We start from the raw sequence: 19016 nt of genomic DNA, 5'->3' as shown, positions 1-19016 counted from the left end.
AATTGTCGTTTTGAATAAGTCTATGATGATGTGTCTGAACAAAGTATTTTGAATATTTTCAAAGCACATTTCAAATAATTCAGATTATTTTTTTTTCTGAGAGAGCATAAGAATCCATAAGGGTGAGTTTATGCTTCAAACTTTTCAGGCCAGAGTCAGCGTTCTCATTTGAAATTAATTTGAAACACGGTGGTGTCCATGCTTATTTTCATTCAAACTTTTCACATTGCCAATCGTAAATTTAAGGTGCGTTTCACTGTCACAACCTTCATTTCTCCAGAATCAGGGTTTCTGGGGAAGTATAAACAAGACCTTACAGTGCCCGTATAAGTACTGTACACAGTCGCCATACGCATGCTTGACCACTAAGTTTTAACACATCATTTTGTTAAATTGTCAAATAATAATTTATTCACATATTACTAAGTGCTTTCTGCATGCAACTGCATACTTCTTGTGTAAACATGATAAATCATGTCCATTATAAATGAGAGCTTAACACAGTGTATGCATACCAATGAAAGAGCATATTGAAAGCAAAATTCTACCCATATTTACCAGCCAGGATATGAGGTAAGATGCAATGACAATACATGTAGCAGGACATCCTGTGATTTGAAGAGCTTGGCTCTATAAGGACCTACTTCCATTTTTGGTAAAATTGAGTTACATGTATTAATGCAAAGGGGAAGTAAGTTAATTTTTATAGATACAAAAATCAGTCAATAAAGACAAGAGTTATGGCTTTTGAAAGTTTGTATTTCATAAGGTCATATGTATGCAAGCAGTTGCCAAATCGTTCATAAAATTCTTTAAAATGCCTTTTTTTTCGAGGAAAATCAACAATTATTTCACCTGTGCATGGACTTCATCAACACATCTCTATTACATTATGTTTCTATGAGAAAAGTATATTCAGTTATGAAGCAATAAAAGGGAAATTTATGGATTTTATTGGGCAAAGTGTTTCAATGGACTTTCTTAAAACCTTCATTAATTCAAAGTATGTTTTCCATATACATATATTTTGCTGCTAAAACCACATTAATGATATCAGGGTGGTAACCATGGTATATCCCTTTAAACTTAACTTTTATCAGGTTGGTACATGTATGTAAAAATATAGTACAAAAAAAGATTAACATTTTCCATTTTGGGAGCAACCATGAAAATATTGCTTGCGCATGTAGATATGGTTAACAAATATTTATTTACTGAATGGACAAATACCTTTTTAGTACACACATGGAATATATATTCATGGCACCCGAAAAGAATTGATATATCTACTTTGTCAACAGAGGGCAATGTTCTGTTTTCAATTCCATATGACATGGTATTCATCATATATGTTGGCCTACATCTTACAAGTTACGCTGATCTTTCACAATTTTCTCAAAATTTTGTAAAACCTGTATGACAAACAAAATGATGATTAAGCATATTTTAATGAATGGACAGAAACATGTACTTGATTTGACAGAAGGCATGATTGACATTCATGGCATCTCAGAAGAACTTGTCAACTATGCCAATAGAGGGCGACATTTTGATTTCAATGCCAAGCAAACAAATATTGCTTCTTCTTCTCATGAAGTACTATATAGCATACATCTTTATTCAATTAAACTCTACTCTTTCAAAACTTTCTCCCTTTCTATCTTTATCTCCTTCATCTCCTTCTCCTAATAACTTTAAACAATCTTCTTTCTTTGTCCCTCTTCTTCACTATCGTTCTTTATTCCAACATGTTCCCCTTTTACTCTCACTCTCTATCTCTCCCTCATGCTCTCCTCTAACAAATCACAATGGAGAAGAAAGCAACAGTGAAAGATCCTTCATGAGGTTCCTATTAAAAGATGTCTCAATGAAACTTTGTAGTGAGTGAGGGTACACATGATGAGACAAAACATGCTTTTGTAAATCTTTACTTACATCTCCTCCTTGTAACATGTTGAGAGAACTTGCATTAGACCCTCTTCTTTTCTTGTACTTCCGTAGGACGATTGCATGTTCTTTCTTCACCACCACCTGCGTACCAGCCGCACCGACCCTGTTTGGCTGGATCATCGTCAACGTGCTCACAGCACGAGACGGAGGATATTGTGATCCCATCTTCATATCACTTTGGTTGATTCCTTTGGCATGGAAGGAAGACATTTTATGGTGGTTAGCCCCTAAAGAGGGCATTTCATCTTCAGATTCCATATTGTCTTCTTTGTGCAGATCATCTGTTGATGGACACAGAATGTAATTTACAAAGCTTTAAAAATCAGAAGAAAAAAAAATCTTCATCCAGAGCACGAATTCAAGTTTCAATTGAAACTCTGAGTGGAAAATATGAGTTTCAAATTATAGGCGGCATATTCTGCAAGAACATTTTATAAGTTAGTTGCTAGATTCAAAAGGGCATGTTTTCTTGATTTCATGATGTTATCATTCTTTTTGTTAAAGAATGTCACAAAATGAGATCGCTCACTCTTGGTACATGTAAGTAGCTAAATTTGCAATTTATGTAATACCAGTGCAAAATGTGATGCTAAGATACAGTTCATTGTACTGTAGATTTAAAAAAAATCACAAGTTATGAAAGGTCAAGTTATACGTTGTCAAAATTTTTTTATTTCAAGTTTGAAATCAGCAAAAATCTAACATATCAGAAAAATAACATGATTTGAATGTTTATGAAATGTACAAATATTATTTTCCATTTGTATTTCAGTTTACACCCTTTCAATGTTGCTTACAATTTAAATAAAATCTTTTCATTATACTTACCTTATCAACCAAACATCATGCAAAAAAGGAACAAATTAGCAGGTGACAAGGGACCACAGCAGCACATACATGTAACTAACAACACACACAATGTACTGGTGCAGCATGCAATGATATAAACTATTAGTATGTAAAGTGTACTATAATATTGTACAGAAAGCAAAACTCCACAGAATGTGCTTTAAAGATCAAGTCCAAATCAGCAAATAAATATAGAAAATGAAAACAAGCAACAAACAGTGCTGAAATAATCAAAATCAGAGGTAATATATTTAAGAGTTACATAAGTTTTGCTTCTTTTCACAAAACAGTTTAAATGCAAAACAAAGTTGATACAAATTAGAGAGCCAATGATGAAACACACTTTTTCTTTTTTCCAACTTTTGCAAATATTAAGCTCTTCATCAATTGGTTGCGCTACAAATGGCAATTTAAATCTTGTGTTAAATAATATAGTCAGAAAAGGTTTATGTCACCGTTTTTCTCCTTTGCATACAGACCAGAATAATAACGGTTTGGTAATTAAGCGCAAATTTAAAATGTTATACCTTTCTTATTCTGCATCTGACTTTGGTTAAATTTTAGCATTGTGATTGTCTTATTTTCTCCCAATTATTCAAAAAACCTTTTTGTTGGTGTAGACTTTATTTTTTAAAAAGTGAGGTGCCCACAATAGGTTAATTTTTTCCAATAAATGGATGCCAAAATTTGATGTAAGTATTTTACCTGAGCAGAATTTTCAGTTCATTTTGCTGACTGAAATTAATCCTGGCCCTGTTACCTTGAGTATTCCCAGTTATTCATGCATACATGTATGTGCATACATTTCAGCTATGAACATAGATTATTGATTTTAAAGATATATCCCATTCACCTGTTTTCATGTAAATAAAACTTGATGTTCGGAATCCAGTTGACATAAATCATAATAATGATAATAATATGTCAATTTATATACATGTAGATACTATGTGCATATACTCAACTGTGCTACTATCATATTATTACCCCGGCTGTAATTGAGTTGCCATATATAGGCGCTAAATCTTACTGGTACCCATTCACCTCACCTGGGTCGAGTGGAGCACAATGGGGATAAATTTCTTGCCAAAGGAATTTACGCCATGGCTGGGATTTGAACCCACGACCCTCTATTTCAAAGTCCGGAGACTAATCCACTGGGCCACAACGCTCCACATAAACTGAGAATGCTATGTCAGGCAATTCAGTTTTAGATTATTAAATCAATTACCTTCACCTGTACATATCCTGATTCTACATTACAAACTGGCTTATTCTTAGTCATTTTTAGATTTTTCAATAAAGATAGAACTTATGTTTCTAGGAATATGGAATGAGAAAACATATGAAAAGGAAAGTCATTAGTTGGTAGGTCTTAAGATTTGTTAGTTTTTACCAACTACCGGTATAATTCATCAGGCTACTTTATCACATTTATAAAAAAACATAATGGACTAATTTAGGTTCTACCCATGCAAACTTGTTGATACTCTAGCCATGCACTTCTAAATACTTCTACTTCATTTTGTGTACAAACACAACAGTACCCGGTAATCCCTAGGGGGTTACCACCTCCCACATGTGCACTGGTTTAGATTATTTTTTTATGATATGGATCAGATTCAGTGAGCAAGCATGCATAAAACATCAAGGAGAGAGGCTGCCTTCTAAATGAATGTATGAGTAATGTTATATCTTTTTCAATATGATCTAAACATAAAAGCACAAAAATTGTTTTGATCAACAAACAGTAAAATTTTGAATTGCATGCACTGGATAGAGCTTGGAATGAAAAAAAGTTGTCAAATTATCAAAAATGATAAAGAAAAAAATAAAAAGGAAATGTGACTCAAACAAGGGCAGAAACTAGCAACTATATGGAAAACAAAACAATTTTAAAAGTAATTTACATGAAACTTGGTTGAGCAACGAAGAAGTGCTTATATTTATTATGAATATTAAATTTATAAAATTAAGTACATATTCTAACCTAGATTTACAGATGGTGCTAGTATTGGATCCTGATGGTGGTTGTGGTGGTGGTGCTGTTTAAGAGGTGGTAATCTTCCAGGATGCATGGTGGCCAAGGACAGTTAATCTGTGACTGCAAATCTAGGTCTAAATCATGATCAATCTGCAAGACAGTTTTAAAATGATCGATCTCATCATTCTGGTCGCGTATTCCATCTCTTGACTCGTGCAGGACAAGGTGACCTCAGAGTGGGGAAATAACTTTTGATACAGGGTTCTAAGAATCACTTGTTACGGGGTGGCCCCATATGTGGGCAGAGAACAAAATGGGAAGTCTATCTAGCTGGGCCATTACCCTCTAATTCAATTTTTTTTAAATCAGATCACATTCAGGCCCCCCCCCCCCCTCAAGATATGGTGCCACCCACCCATGACTTACAATTCTAGGCCAGTCTAGATCAGCTGCTTGAAGTAATTTTTCTCTCTCTTTTCTTTCAACTTTTTTTTGTGTGTTGAGCTATAGGGTGGGGTTATCAAACGAAAGTTACAATTAAGCAGCTTACAATCATTATTAATGATTGCTATATGTGTCTGTGTGTATACATTTTTTTTAAAAGGTTGATTTCAAAATATTTATCTATCTACAAAAATATCAAAAAAAGTTCTTCATAATACACTGAACTTATACTTTATTTCACTGATGTGATATCACCGACAATTATTAACTTACATGTAGTTCAATATCCGCTTGGCCTTGGTCTCTTGGATTTCATGATGCCTGGCTAAAGTTAAGTTTGGACTTTTGGTTATGATTTATTATTCATTTTTATTTTTTTTTCACAATATGGTATTAAGCTTTACTCAAGTCTAGTATAGGGTCATAAACGTCAACAGTGTGATAAATGATGAATAGTGAATAGACTGTGACAAATTTAGAACTCTCGTGAAATTAAATCAAGATTTGTCATTGTTCACACCACACCAGTTGAGCCAGACTCACAAAAAAATGTTCGCCCAAGTTACACCTACAAACATTACTTTAAAATTAGTTGTAGTGTACGCCTACCAACATGACCAACATTAACGTTAGATCTAACAAGTAACATTGATTCTATTTCTAGATCCATTTCAATCACCTTGAAATTCAGAATATGAAGATCTAACGGGATCCGAACTGCCCCAACTCTGTGCTCCCCTACAACTGTTTATCATGAAGAACTACAGACATCCAACTCCAAATGAGACGTGTCTTTGAGTCTTGGCCTTGGGTGGATAGAATGGAATTCCACTGCACTGCACGGCTCAACACCGTAGACCCCCGATGCCCCTTGCTTGGCTCGGCAGATCGGCTCGGCTCCCCTATCCTAGGCACTAGTCACTACCTCAGCTCAGGCCACACTGGCTCAACAGAGCCAGAACAGAAGGAAAAGCCACGAAAATGAGATATCGAGTCAGTGGTGCAGATCAAGATCAAGCCATCGAATAATTTAGTGGTACTTCATTCTTGATCTTCATCTCAGCCATCCACTGATAGATGATTATGCAGTAACCACAATCACATAAAATCGATAATTAACATTTCTGATCGTGTTATGAATGAAGCTAATCCTGAACCTTGGCCATATAGCATTCGATCCGACCCCATGCATGGAGAACAACCTGTTCGTTTTAACTACGCGAGAAGTAAGTTACCTTAATCGTATACCAAGAATTTTACATGCTAACACTAGGACAATGTAGTACGGAGAATGATGGGTAATATAACTCGAATAGTGGTAAGAAGCCGTCTTTCGTTGCCATGACGAAACCAATCAATTAGACTCGTTCATTATCCAACGAGGGGTAATAAAAGTGCAAAATATATGATATGCGACGTAAATACAGACACAATGGATGGAAACAGACATTTTGGTAAATTGTTATCGTATTGTGATCATTTTAGGCATGTTCAGTAAACCCGGGAGTAAACCACTTCTGCTTATAAGCTTAGTAGCCTCTGCATTTTGCATAAGCTCTGAATATCGTTTTATAGGTCTTTCAAAATATACCCCTTTTCAATCTTTTCTTTTCATTTAAAAGTTTTCGTTCATAGAAGCAAACACTTTCTATATACCACCAATTCAAATAATATACATCCTGTCAGTGGCACTCACCCGAAGCCCGGTCTAAATTCATTTTCAAATGGAACCTTTTTTTTCTTGCGTGACCCCCCTTTCTTTCATTCTTATCCAACAATGTTGATCGAATACTATATCGCTAATATCCACCATTTGCATGTTTTAGTACACCACCCTTTATTCGTTAAAGCCCCAGTCACATCGTGAAAGCTAAAATGTGATAGGAAATTTCTCCTTAATTATTCCAACAATACCCATAGACAGATCCAGGGTTCGAGCCCCCCCCCCCCCCATGGGCGGAGCAAAAAAATGTATAAAAAAGGAAAGTAAAAAAGAAAAAGAAGAGGAAAGAAAGGAGGAAGAAAATAAGAGGGGTAGACAAGTGAATAAAATAAGGTCAGGGAGAGTCTTGAAAAATGATTAAATTTTCGCTAGCGCTCCGCGCTCGCATTGCCTGTTCGATGAGATAACACCTTGCTCAGTAAGCTTATAATTATGTAGCCTAAAGTATCAAGTTCTGAAGTCAATATACAAAGCATATTTCAGTTCAGACATCGAGTTTCAATATTTTGTTTGATTTACAAATTTATTTTTAAGTGCTTTGTAAAATGTCCGTTTTATGTTGTGAATATCATTTGCAGCTTTTTGCGCTGTGCGCTCGCATTATTTGATTTGCCAAGTAGGCCTCAATATTGTCTTAGTTTATACCATAAGATTCTTTTTATATCAATTATATAACAAACTATTTAAAATCCCCATTTTATGACAGTTTATCAGAAATTTCGTCTCGCGATTAGCGCTCAGATATCAACTCATGGACCCTATTCATGATAACAAAAGTACTTATAATATCCAGTTTTCAGGCCTCAATGTCAACAAATTTCACTCGCTCGTTAGGCTTACTATATTAATAAATATGATAATAAAATTTTCATGAATTCCTAATAACTAAATTGTCAATTTTTTCGGAAAGGAATATTGACTAGTTTTATATCGCGCTTAGAAAGAGGAATAGGAAGACAGATGACATTTTCATATGATGACAAAATGTCCGGAGGCCTAGAATGTCCAGATCCTAGGTCAAAATAATAATAAAAATATCACCTCGCGCTTCACACTCACATAATAATTATTTATTAAGTGCTTTCCACATCCACTTTAAGATTCCCCTACACAGTGCTGAAGATAGTCTGTTAAATTCACCATTTTAATATCGGATCAAATATTTTCCACTCGCGCTTCGCGCACGCATTATTGATTTTCATGATAAAAATGAAATGTATTCAGAATGCCCAGATTCTGGCTAACTCTAAAACACGCGCACACATGTTTATCGAAATACGCAGCTTGATCTTAATTCAAAACGAGCTCAAATTATCCATTTTTCCTATCAGAACATCCAAAATTTTCTGCTCACGCTATGAGACTACATTATAATGTAGTCTGCTATGCAGACTCTGAATGGCTCGTGAGGTGGGGTCTGCTGCTTTGCGAAGCAAACCAGCCTGATAGGGCGAGCAGCCTCAGTAGACCTAGTCTGCTATGCAGACACGTTGAATCAGCTGTGATACACACACTCCAGATGTGGGTCTACATTATTTTGTAGACTATTATTAATGTAAGATGAATTAATAATGACTTTCCCATCCTTTTTCAGTTTTACAAAACATGAATAGGGTGTCCCATTTTTAGGTCTAAAATCTCTTTTTTCCCCGCTCGCTCTCAGCGCTCACATCAATTTTGGTTATTTACCTATACCGTTAATAGTTTTTTTTAATGCTTAGAATGTTAATTTTTCAGGTCGGAATGTCAACATTTTTCAACTCGCGCTTCGCGCTTGCATTATTTAATAGTTAAAATATGCATCGTCTTAATGGCTAACTGCAAAACATCCTTAACAGTTCAAGCCAAAACCCATATTAAAAATTTCTGTTCGCGCTTCGTGCTCATGACTTGGGGACCGCATGACCGTTACCAAAATCGCGGGAAAAGGGGTCAATTTCACGGAACGTCCGCGGACAGAACACTCCTCGAAGTAGTGAAAATAGGGGTGCTCACCGTCCTCGATCTGATGGAAATAGGGGTCAGGAAAAAGGGGAGAACGATTACGGGAAGTAAAATCCGTCGCCGAGTCACCAGCCGCAGAGGGCGCGCGCATCATGCTCTGTATCTTTATATGGACATCTCTACATTTATTTTTACAAAGAATTCTACTTTTCTTATTTTTCAAGAAAAATAAAGTTCTTTTGGATTATTGTATCAGTATGACTTGGCTCTTGGTCATCTTTAAGGACTGAGCACTCTGACGCCTGTGTTGCAATTTCCTCTAATGAGGAAAGGGTGTTAAATGCCCTTTCCTTGAAATACGGTAAATAGGGGTAAATTTGCGAAATGGGCAAAAGTGTCCTTACAATCTTATAATTAGGGGTGTTTCAAGGTACCATTTTACCGCAAGTTTGTCCTTGTTTTGCGTGAAAATAGGCGGGTAATTTTCACAAAATGTCCTTGAAATTGACTGCAATAGGGGGTCACTTGATGTGGTAACGGTCATACGTGTCCCCCTCTGCGGCTGAGTGACCCCACCGGGAGTTACATACGCATCTTGTTCAGGTTTACAAACATTGCCCAGAATGTTCAACTTTCAGGGCAAAATACATGAAACTGCCAAAATATTTTTTAATGAGAAAAGGAAAGGGATAAGGGTGAAATATACACATATATTTTTTCCAAGTGTTATTTAAAAATCTATCACATACTTTGCTTTTTGTAATAAAAATGTCAAAGTTTTTGCTCACTTGCTTCGCTCGCTCGCAATTTCTGATTAATATTGCATAATACGCCGCATCAAGCTCCCTCAATTTTTTTGGCTCATAGGCCACTGGGACAAAGAAACAACAAAAATCAACTTTGAGCGGCCGATTGGGGAAAATATAGGTGTAAAATTGTTTGCCCCCCCCCCCCCCATTGGCGGAAGCTGGATCCGCCCCTGAATACCTACCCCTCTCTGGCAGCCAGTTCTCTGTTCCTCCCTCTCTTCAATCGCTATAACTGCTCGCATTTTTTTCTTTTAAAAATGACCTGCTGGTATATGAAATCATACCGTAAAATGGCTTATACAATGTAAAAAAAAAATAGCCACTAATCCCGTCATCAGAATCGAATGTTGAATGTATACATGCATTGCAGTTTCAAAACAGCATCGATGATATTATAAGGAAAATAGAGAGACAATGATGGCACATTATATCCGGTACACTCACTTTTTGGAGGTGACCGGCCCGATCGGGGCGGGGAACGTGTACCGGCCCCTCGATTTTCGAAATTCGAGATCGTCTCAATCCCCCCCCCCCCTCTCCCCAGTCTGCATGCAGGCATGCCCAGTCTACCCTTCAAACTTTGATCAACAAGTGGGTCTCCACTAGCACATACAAAACTTGCTGTTCACTCCTAATATACACAAGCATTAGTAGGCTGCACATTCAGACCCTTGTCCAGTGGCGTAGCTAGGATTTTTTTCCCGGGGGGCACTGGGGGGGTCCTTGCTTTTTCAGGGGGGCACCGGCCATTTTTCCGGTGTGTGTGTATGTGTCCACAAGGGCGGATCCGACTTTCGCCAATAGGGGACGGGGCCTGAAATTATCTTCACCTATATCAGTCACTTGTTAGTTTTATTCTTATAAAACAACATAAACATAAAATAATCTCATAAGCCTTATAAAAAGTGCGAGCGCGAAGCGCGAGCGATTTTTTTTTTTTACTTTACTGTATTTTTTCCTGAAAATAAATTTTCTGGGCAATGTTATGTGTGATCCCGAACAAGATTCGTATGTACCCCCAAGCGCGAACAGAAATGTTTATCAACTGTTCTATCATTATCGAAAAGGGACCTGTTAAGGACTGGTTACAGTTACCCACGGAGACGGTATATATTTCAATAATGCGAGCGCGAAGCGCGAGCAAATTTTGTGACATTCCGACCGAAAAAATGGTCATTCTAAGCACTTTTTGTAATAATTAATGGGATAGGTATGTAACTAAACAATTGATGCGAGCGCGAAGCGCGAGAGGAAGAAAATTGAGATTTTAGACCTAAAAGCGGGACACTCTATTCATATTTTGTAAGTCATAAATATGATATAGTCAATTGGGTATCATTAATAATGCGATCGTGAAGCGTGAGCAGACAATTATTGATATTCTGATGTAATACTGGATAATTTAAGTACATTTTAAATAAACAACATGCACGCTATCGCGCATGTTTTATATTTAGACCTAAAATCTGGGCATTCTGAATACATTTGTTTAATGGAACATTATGGAATACACATAGACAATATGAACTTGGCAAATCAAACAATGTGACCACGCAGCGTGAGCTTAAAATGCTGATATGTAGACCATAAAACGGACATTTTACAGAGCACTTAAATTTGTAAATGAAAAAAAAAAATGAAAGCTCGATGTCTGAGCTAAAATATGTTTTGCATATTGACTTCAAAACTTGCGTATTGAGCAAGATATGAATCCCATCGAACAGGCAATTATGGCGCGAAGCGCCTGCAAACATTTTATATAGTAACATGAAAAGATTTTTTTTTTAATTGCAAGTCTTCCCCTCACATTATTTCATTCACTCGTCTTCCTCCACTTATTTTCCTCTTCTTTTTTCTTCTGTCTTTCTCCTCTTTCTCCTTCTTTTCCTTTTTCTTTCTTCTTTCTCCCTTTTTTTTTCATTTTTTTTGCTCTGCCAATTGTTTCTGGGGGGCACCTGGGGGGCACGTGTGTTAAGGCCCTAAACCGCAAATTGCACCTAAACCGCAAATCGCCGCCTAAGTTTGTAGAAAAAAAGTATTTTTGAAACGAAGGACCTTGGATGAGTGGTTTCACTCCCCTGGTAACATTTAGTATTAAAGTTTGAAAATTTTTGAAAATAAGCTACTATTACTACTACTACTACCACTACTACTACTACTACTCCTATACTACTACTACTACTACTACTACTCCTACTCCTACTACTACTAAAACTACTACTACTAAAACTACTACTACTCTTACTGCTACTACTACTACTCTTACTGCTACTACTACTTCTACTACTGCTACTCCTCCTCCTACTACTACTACTACTACTACTACTACTACTACTACTACTACTACTACTACTACTACTACTCCTACTCCTACTACTACTCCTACTCCTACTACTACTACTACTACTACTAAAACTACTACTACTACTACTACTACTCTTACTGCTACTACTACTACTCCTACTCCTACTACTACTCCTCCTACTACTACTACTACTACTAAAACTCCTACTCCTACTACTCCTACTACTACTACTACTACTACTACTACTACTACTACTACTACTACTACTACTACTACTCCTACTCCTACTACTACTACTCCTACTACTACTACTAAAACTACTACTACTACTCTTACTGCTACTACTACTACTACTACTACTACTACTACTACTACTAAAACTACTACTACTACTACTACTACTACTACTACTACTACTACTCTTACTGCTACTACTACTTCTACTATACTGCTACTCCTACTACTACTACTACTCCTACTCCTACTACTACTCCTACTACTACTACTACTACTACTACTACTACTACTACTACTTCTACTATACTGCTACTCCTACTACTACTACTACTACTACTACTCCTACTCCTACTACTACTCCTACTATACTACTACTAAAACTACTACTACTACTACTACTACTACTACTACTACTCCTACTCCTACTACTACTCCTACTACTACTACTACTACTACTACTACTACTACTACTCCTACTCCTACTACTACTCCTACTACTACTACTACTACTACTAAAACTACTACTACTACTACTACTCTTACTGCTACTACTACTTCTACTACTGCTACTCCTACTACTACTACTACTACTATTTCGTACTGATTATCACTATAACAATATGAGTACATGGCTTCATTACCCACGCAATATTTTGTATTAAAGTTTTAAAAAGATTATAATAAATATTTAAAAAATTATTTATAGCGATTCTTTCTTTATTTTCCGCCTTTCATTTCTTCCCTTTTCCTTTTCCTTTGCTTAAACCTACAGGCGTTAGATTATACTAGGGGAGAATTAGGGATACACAAACAAAAACACCAAAAAAACCAAAAAAAAAAACCACGGCACTATGTACAGCCCAAGTTGCCCAACTCCCACCATAACTAAGAGTCCAAAACCAACAAACAAGAAGAACAATAATGATAGCCTTTTAGGGCCCCATGGGAGACCAACTTTATGTTGAATGAGCACCCTGGTAAAATATTTAAATAAATAAACAAATAAATAAATACGTGTATCAACAAAGGGATCAACAACAACATTTCTCATAAAAATGAGATCAGCGCCCTGTTCTAATTCCTCACTCTTCGACCTCTATCCTTCTGCGATTTATGTTTGCCGCCATCTGTGTTCACGCCTCTTACGCGCACACGGTCCTTGTTAATATTCTACATGCTTATATAGGCGGCAATTCGCGGTTTAGGTGCAATTTGCGGTTTAGGGCCTTAACAGTCGTCTGTAGTAGTAGTAGTAGTAGTAGTAGTAGTAGTAGTAGTAGTAGTAGTAGTAGTAGTAGTAGTAGTAGTAGTAGTAGTAGTAGTAGTAGGAGTAGCAGTATAGTAGAAGTAGTAGTAGCAGTAAGAGTAGTAGTAGTAGTAGTTTTAGTAGTAGTAGTAGCAGTAAGAGTAGTAGTAGTAGCAGTAAGAGTAGTAGTTTTAGTAGTAGTAGTAGTAGTAGGAGTAGTAGTAGGAGTAGTAGTAGTAGTAGTAGTAGGAGTAGCAGTAGTAGAAGTAGTAGTAGCAGTAAGAGTAGTAGTAGTAGTAGTAGTTTTAGTAGTAGTAGTAGTAGTAGTAGTAGTAGTAGGAGTAGTAGTAGGAGTAGGAGTAGTAGTAGGAGTAGTAGTAACAGTAGTAGAAGTAGTAGTAGCAGTAAGAGTAGTAGTAGTAGCAGTAAGAGTAGTAGTAGTTTTAGTAGTAGTTGTAGTAGGAGTAGTAGTAGGAGTAGGAGTATAGTAGTAGTAGTAGTAGTAGTAGTAGTAGTAGTAGTATAGGAGTAGTAGTAGTAGTAGTGGTGGTAGTAGTAGTAGTAATAGTAGCTTATTTTCAAAAAATTTCAAACTTTAATACTAAATGTTACCAGGGGAGTGAAACCACTCATCCAAGGTCCTTCGTTTCAAAATAATAATTTTTTTTCTACAAGCTTAGGCGGCGATTTGCGGTTTAGGTGCAATTTGCGGTTTAGGACCTTAACACACGTGCCCCCCAGGCCCCCCCCCCCCCGTAGCTACGCCACTGCCCTTGTCTCGAGTGAAGGTTATTTGCCCAGCAGACTATATACCCCCTCCCCCTCCTCGGTCCAAAGTCCATTGAAATACCCTGATTCCTGTGGAAGATATGGAATTTTATATTAATCCCTAACCATAATTACATTAATTTCAAGGAAGGATATTTGAAATATTATTAGGAATGAGAACATTTTGACAGACGGGTTCAAAGCTACACCAACCGCGAAACCAATCATACAACACACACAGAAAAAAAAAAACAATGATGAAGAAACACTGAAGTTTAACAAAGTGTGTTTCATAAAGGGCGGCACACTGCAAAAACTCCAGTGTTGATTTAACACTGGAATCTATAATTATGTCCACACCAGAGAAGTACTGAAACAACACCAGTTTGGAATCAAACCGATGCTGTTTTTTTATAATAAATTATTGGTGTTGTATAAACAACTATCTGGTGTTAGACCAACTTGAAAACGAAACTGATGTTGTTTAACACTTCTCTGGTGTGGACATAATTACGGGCTGGTGTTAAATCAACACCAGAGTTTTTGCAGTGTATGGACCACAATATTAACAAATTCACATTTTTTTTAATTGGAGGAAAATCGAAGAAGGCATGCATTTAAATAAATGATTTACTTACCCATCAACATTGATATATCCATGATACGTCACACGAGCCAAACAAATTGAAAACAGAAGATACTGATACAAACGGATATTTAATCTAAATCATCTGCAAAAAAAATTGATAAGAAATTTCGGTAGGCCCGGGATACTGAGTAGCCGATTAAAACATGTACGCGTGCCATGGTTTGCCCCTATTGTTTGCTAACTTCTCACCGCGGTGTGTTTTGTGATACAAAGATCTATTGATTGTCCGTTACCAAGCCTGGAGAGGAGAGAGAGTCGATTAGAAGACAGAATGAACGAAAATCAATATCAGAATAGCAGTGATTGTGCAAATATTAAAAGAATAATGAGACGGATAGGGGGGGGGGGTTGGTGAAAGAGAGAGCTTGCAATAAGGGGTACCAAACACCTTTTAAATCCCCCGTTTTAAGTGCGCTTATAAGTTCCCTTCTCAGATCGGAATTATCCCTTCAGCTCGTGTTTTCAGATCTATACCCACGGGCGTGGCGGCAGGAGGAATGGGGGCTGGGATGGAGGCAGTGCTGGTGTAAACGGAGAAAAAGAGGGAGAAATCAGTTTTGAAGAGAAACGTAGTTGAAAATAATAAATTATTGTACATTATAAAAGTATATTACATATATTAAAACACAAGAAATATTTTTTTCACAACTTTATGAAACATAATTTGTTCAGGGCCTATATATGCCTATGTGTTCATCATTTCTGCTCGCATTGTCTGTTTAACGAGATATATCCCAGTCATGGCGTAATTTCCTTCAGCAAGAAATCCATCCACATTGTGCTGCACCCAACCCAGGTGAGATGAATGGGAATCTGGCAGAAACTTATTCCTTGAAATGTCACCGCGCTGTAAAAAGGCTGCAGGGCTAAAGCCAGGGTAATAATATCCAAGTTCTTTGGAAACGCAAAGGGACGTATGTTACGACATAATGTGATAATTATGCGCTATACAAGAACTGCGTTGTTATTATTATTATTGTTATTATTATTACTATCATTATTATTAGTAGGAGTAGTAGTAGTAGTGGTAGTAATAGTATCATTATTATTATTATTACTATTATTATTATTATCATTATTTTTATTATTATTACAATCCTGTTGTACTAAAACATCCTGTTTTCAAGTCAATACACCAAATATATTTCCTAGCATTTCGAGTTATAATTGTTTTATAAAGTGACACAATTATGATTCTTTTTCATGACAACTTAAAGTGATCAATTGCCCCATTTTAAGGTCTTCATATAGAACAGTTCCTTTTCTTGCTTACGTCCGCATTAGTGGATTGGTGAGATATGTCTGCTCTTTGTGAATTCCTAAAATGAGTCCTTAAAATGTCTCTTTTTCTGATTTGAATATAAAAACATTCAGCTCGCGCTTCGCGCTCGTATCATTTAATTAGTGAAATACGTATGGTCTTAGTGAATTCCTACAAACAAGCCTTAAAATGGCCCTCTTCAGGTCTGAATTTCCTAAATTTTCAGCTCGCGCTTCGCGCTTGCAATATTTGATTGGTGAGATGCGTATGATAATCATGATTGCAATGACTACAAAAAGTGCCTAATGTGTTTTTGTTTCACCATGACTTTATTCAAGTTCAAGACACTGATATACTATATATACATAAAGAGACCAGGTCCATCGTTTCCATTTCAAACAAATGGCAGGTCAGTACATGGATTACAAGACAAGTAATACGTATACCAATATAGAAAATTATCTAGAGTAACATAAATGCAGGAAAATAATTAGTTAAAGCTCTCGTTGATATCACGTTGAAAAAAAAAACAGACACTTAATAAATTTTCTAAATTAGAGTTGGATGTGTAAATGGAATTAATTAATTATTGCATATAGACAATATTATGAGGGGTGTTGCTTACCCAATTTCCACTACGGTATCGTCTTAATTATTATATACGGATGTGATTATTAGGCCTATATCATTTTGTGTATTCAGATCAACTTAATTAGCTATTGACATCACAGAGTTATGTGCGTAATATCAATAAATTACATTTGCCTTACGCAAAAAAACATAGTTAAGCAAATTATCTTGGACCCTTGGGGATGGTTACGGGTCCAAGTGACGTACCCCCCCCCCCACCAGGTTCGCTCTTTTCTTGCGTAGAATATCGAAAAAGAGGAGAGTATGGCGAGTTTAGAAAGGATATGGAAAAATTCGGTTGGTCGGAATTTTGAGCTTGTTGTTCTGAGGAGTTTTTTAAGACGGTGTTTATTATTCCGTTCTACTATAGGGCCATTTCCCCCTACTTCTACAGCCTAGAATTACACCAAAGTACCCCTTTTCCTTGATATCCCTGACGATCGACTCATACTTTGTGACTTTCCTTTGGTGTGCATCATTAATGTTGGTTTCAAATGGGATTGCTAATTCGGTGATAATTATAATCTCTTTCTGATCTTCCCGTAAAATTACTAAGTAATTTAAACAAAATCAGCAAGCGCTTGGCACTCGCAGTAGATGACTATGGTGAGATATTATGTATACTCAGTGGCGTAACTACGGGGGGGGCATGGGGGGGCACGTGCCCCCCCCCCCCCCAATCGGCTGGCAAAAAAAAACGGGGAAAAGGAGAAAAAGAGGGGAAAAGGAAGAGAAACGTAATGGGATAAAAAAGAAATTGTTGTTCATTATAGTGTTATATTATATTATGTTATATAACACAAGAAGCATTTTTTTCATAACTTAATGAAACATTATTTGCTTAATTGTGTCGTCATTGTTCCTGGTGCTCGCATAGACTGTTAAACGAGATATATAAACCTGTTGTACTAAAGCCTCTCGTTTTCAAATCGATATACAGCAAAATAATATATTTCCTCGCAATTAGAGTTATTGTTGTTTTAAGTAGTGATATATTCTTCCTTTTCATGACTACTGAAAGTTATTGCCCTATTTTAAGGTCTTAATATAAAACATTTCCTGTCCGTGCTAACGTTCGCATCAGTGGATTGTTGAGATTTCTGCTCTTCATGAACTCCTAAAATCAGTCCTTAACTTTTTTCTGATCTGAATATCAAAAAATTTTTGCTCGCGCTTGCATCATTTGGTTAGTGAAATGCGTGGAATCTTAGTGAATTCCTACAAACAAGCCTTAGAATGACCCTCTTCAGGTCTATATTTCCTAAATTTTCAGCTCGCGCTTTTGCGCTTGCAGTATTTGATAAGTAAGATGCGTATGATAATCATGATTACAATGACTACAAAAGGTGCTTCATGACTGTGTTTAGATGTAATTCTAACAAAATCAGCAAAGGATGGCACTAGAATTAGATGACTATGGTGAGATATTTATACTGTTAATGGATTCTAAAATATAATCCTTAAAATCTCCTTGTTTAGGGTCAGTATATACAAAAAAAATTAGCTCGCGCTTCGCGCTCGCATTGTTTGTTTAGCGAGACAGTTAAGTATCATGATTACAAAAAAGTTTGCTTATAATGTCAATTTTTAGCTCTCAATATTAAACATTTTCAGCTCGCGCTTCGCGCTCGCATTATTTAATCAGTGAGATACATTTAATGTTTAATGGCACTGCATGTCTTAAAGATATCTCTATTAGGTCAGTATACCTGACAACTGAGCGCGCTTCGCGCGCTCCCTAAGTGACCCGAAATTTTTGCTGGTGCCCCCCCCCCATGCCATGACCCACGGTACGCCACTGTGTATACTCTTAATGGATTTCTTAAAATATATTCCTAAAATATTCCTGTTAGTGGGTTCAATATACACAAACATTTCAGGTCGCGCTTCGCGCTCGTACATTTTGTTAGTGAAGTATGGTCTTAGTGAATTCCTAAAAAACAAGCCTTAGAATGGCCATCTTCAGGTCTAGATTTTAAGCTCGCGCTCGCAATATTTGATTGATGAGACGGTATGTTTATCATGATTACAATGACTACAAAAAGTGTTTCATGTGTTAAGATGTAATTCTAACATAATCAGCAAGCGCTTGGCACTCAAATTAGATGACTATGGTGAGATATGTATACTCTTATTTGTTTCCTAAAAAATAGTCCTTATACTGTCCCTGTTTGGGGTCAATAAATGCAACATTTTTCGCTCGCGCTTCGCACTCGC

The 19016-nt window shown here is 36.6% G+C and overlaps 1 protein-coding gene across 1 annotated transcript in view; it reads right to left on the bottom strand.

Annotated features, from left to right (window-relative positions):
* Positions 1–6504, bottom strand: part of LOC121412033 (transient receptor potential cation channel subfamily M member-like 2) — a 53612-nt gene extending 47108 nt beyond the window's left edge. The window contains exons 1-3 of the mRNA XM_041604945.1: positions 5907–6504; positions 4790–4933; positions 1936–2231 (exon numbers count right to left, since the gene is read on the bottom strand). Coding sequence (XP_041460879.1) covers positions 1936–2231; positions 4790–4877 — 384 coding nt within the window. The 5' untranslated portion in view covers positions 4878–4933; positions 5907–6504. The remainder of the gene's footprint in view (positions 1–1935; positions 2232–4789; positions 4934–5906) is intronic.
* Between the last annotated feature and the right edge of the window lie 12512 nt (positions 6505–19016).

This window comes from Lytechinus variegatus, chromosome 3 (genome assembly GCF_018143015.1).
Source record: "Lytechinus variegatus isolate NC3 chromosome 3, Lvar_3.0, whole genome shotgun sequence".
Classification (NCBI taxonomy): Eukaryota; Metazoa; Echinodermata; class Echinoidea; order Temnopleuroida; family Toxopneustidae; genus Lytechinus; species Lytechinus variegatus.
This window is presented reverse-complemented; position numbering and strand designations above follow the sequence as displayed.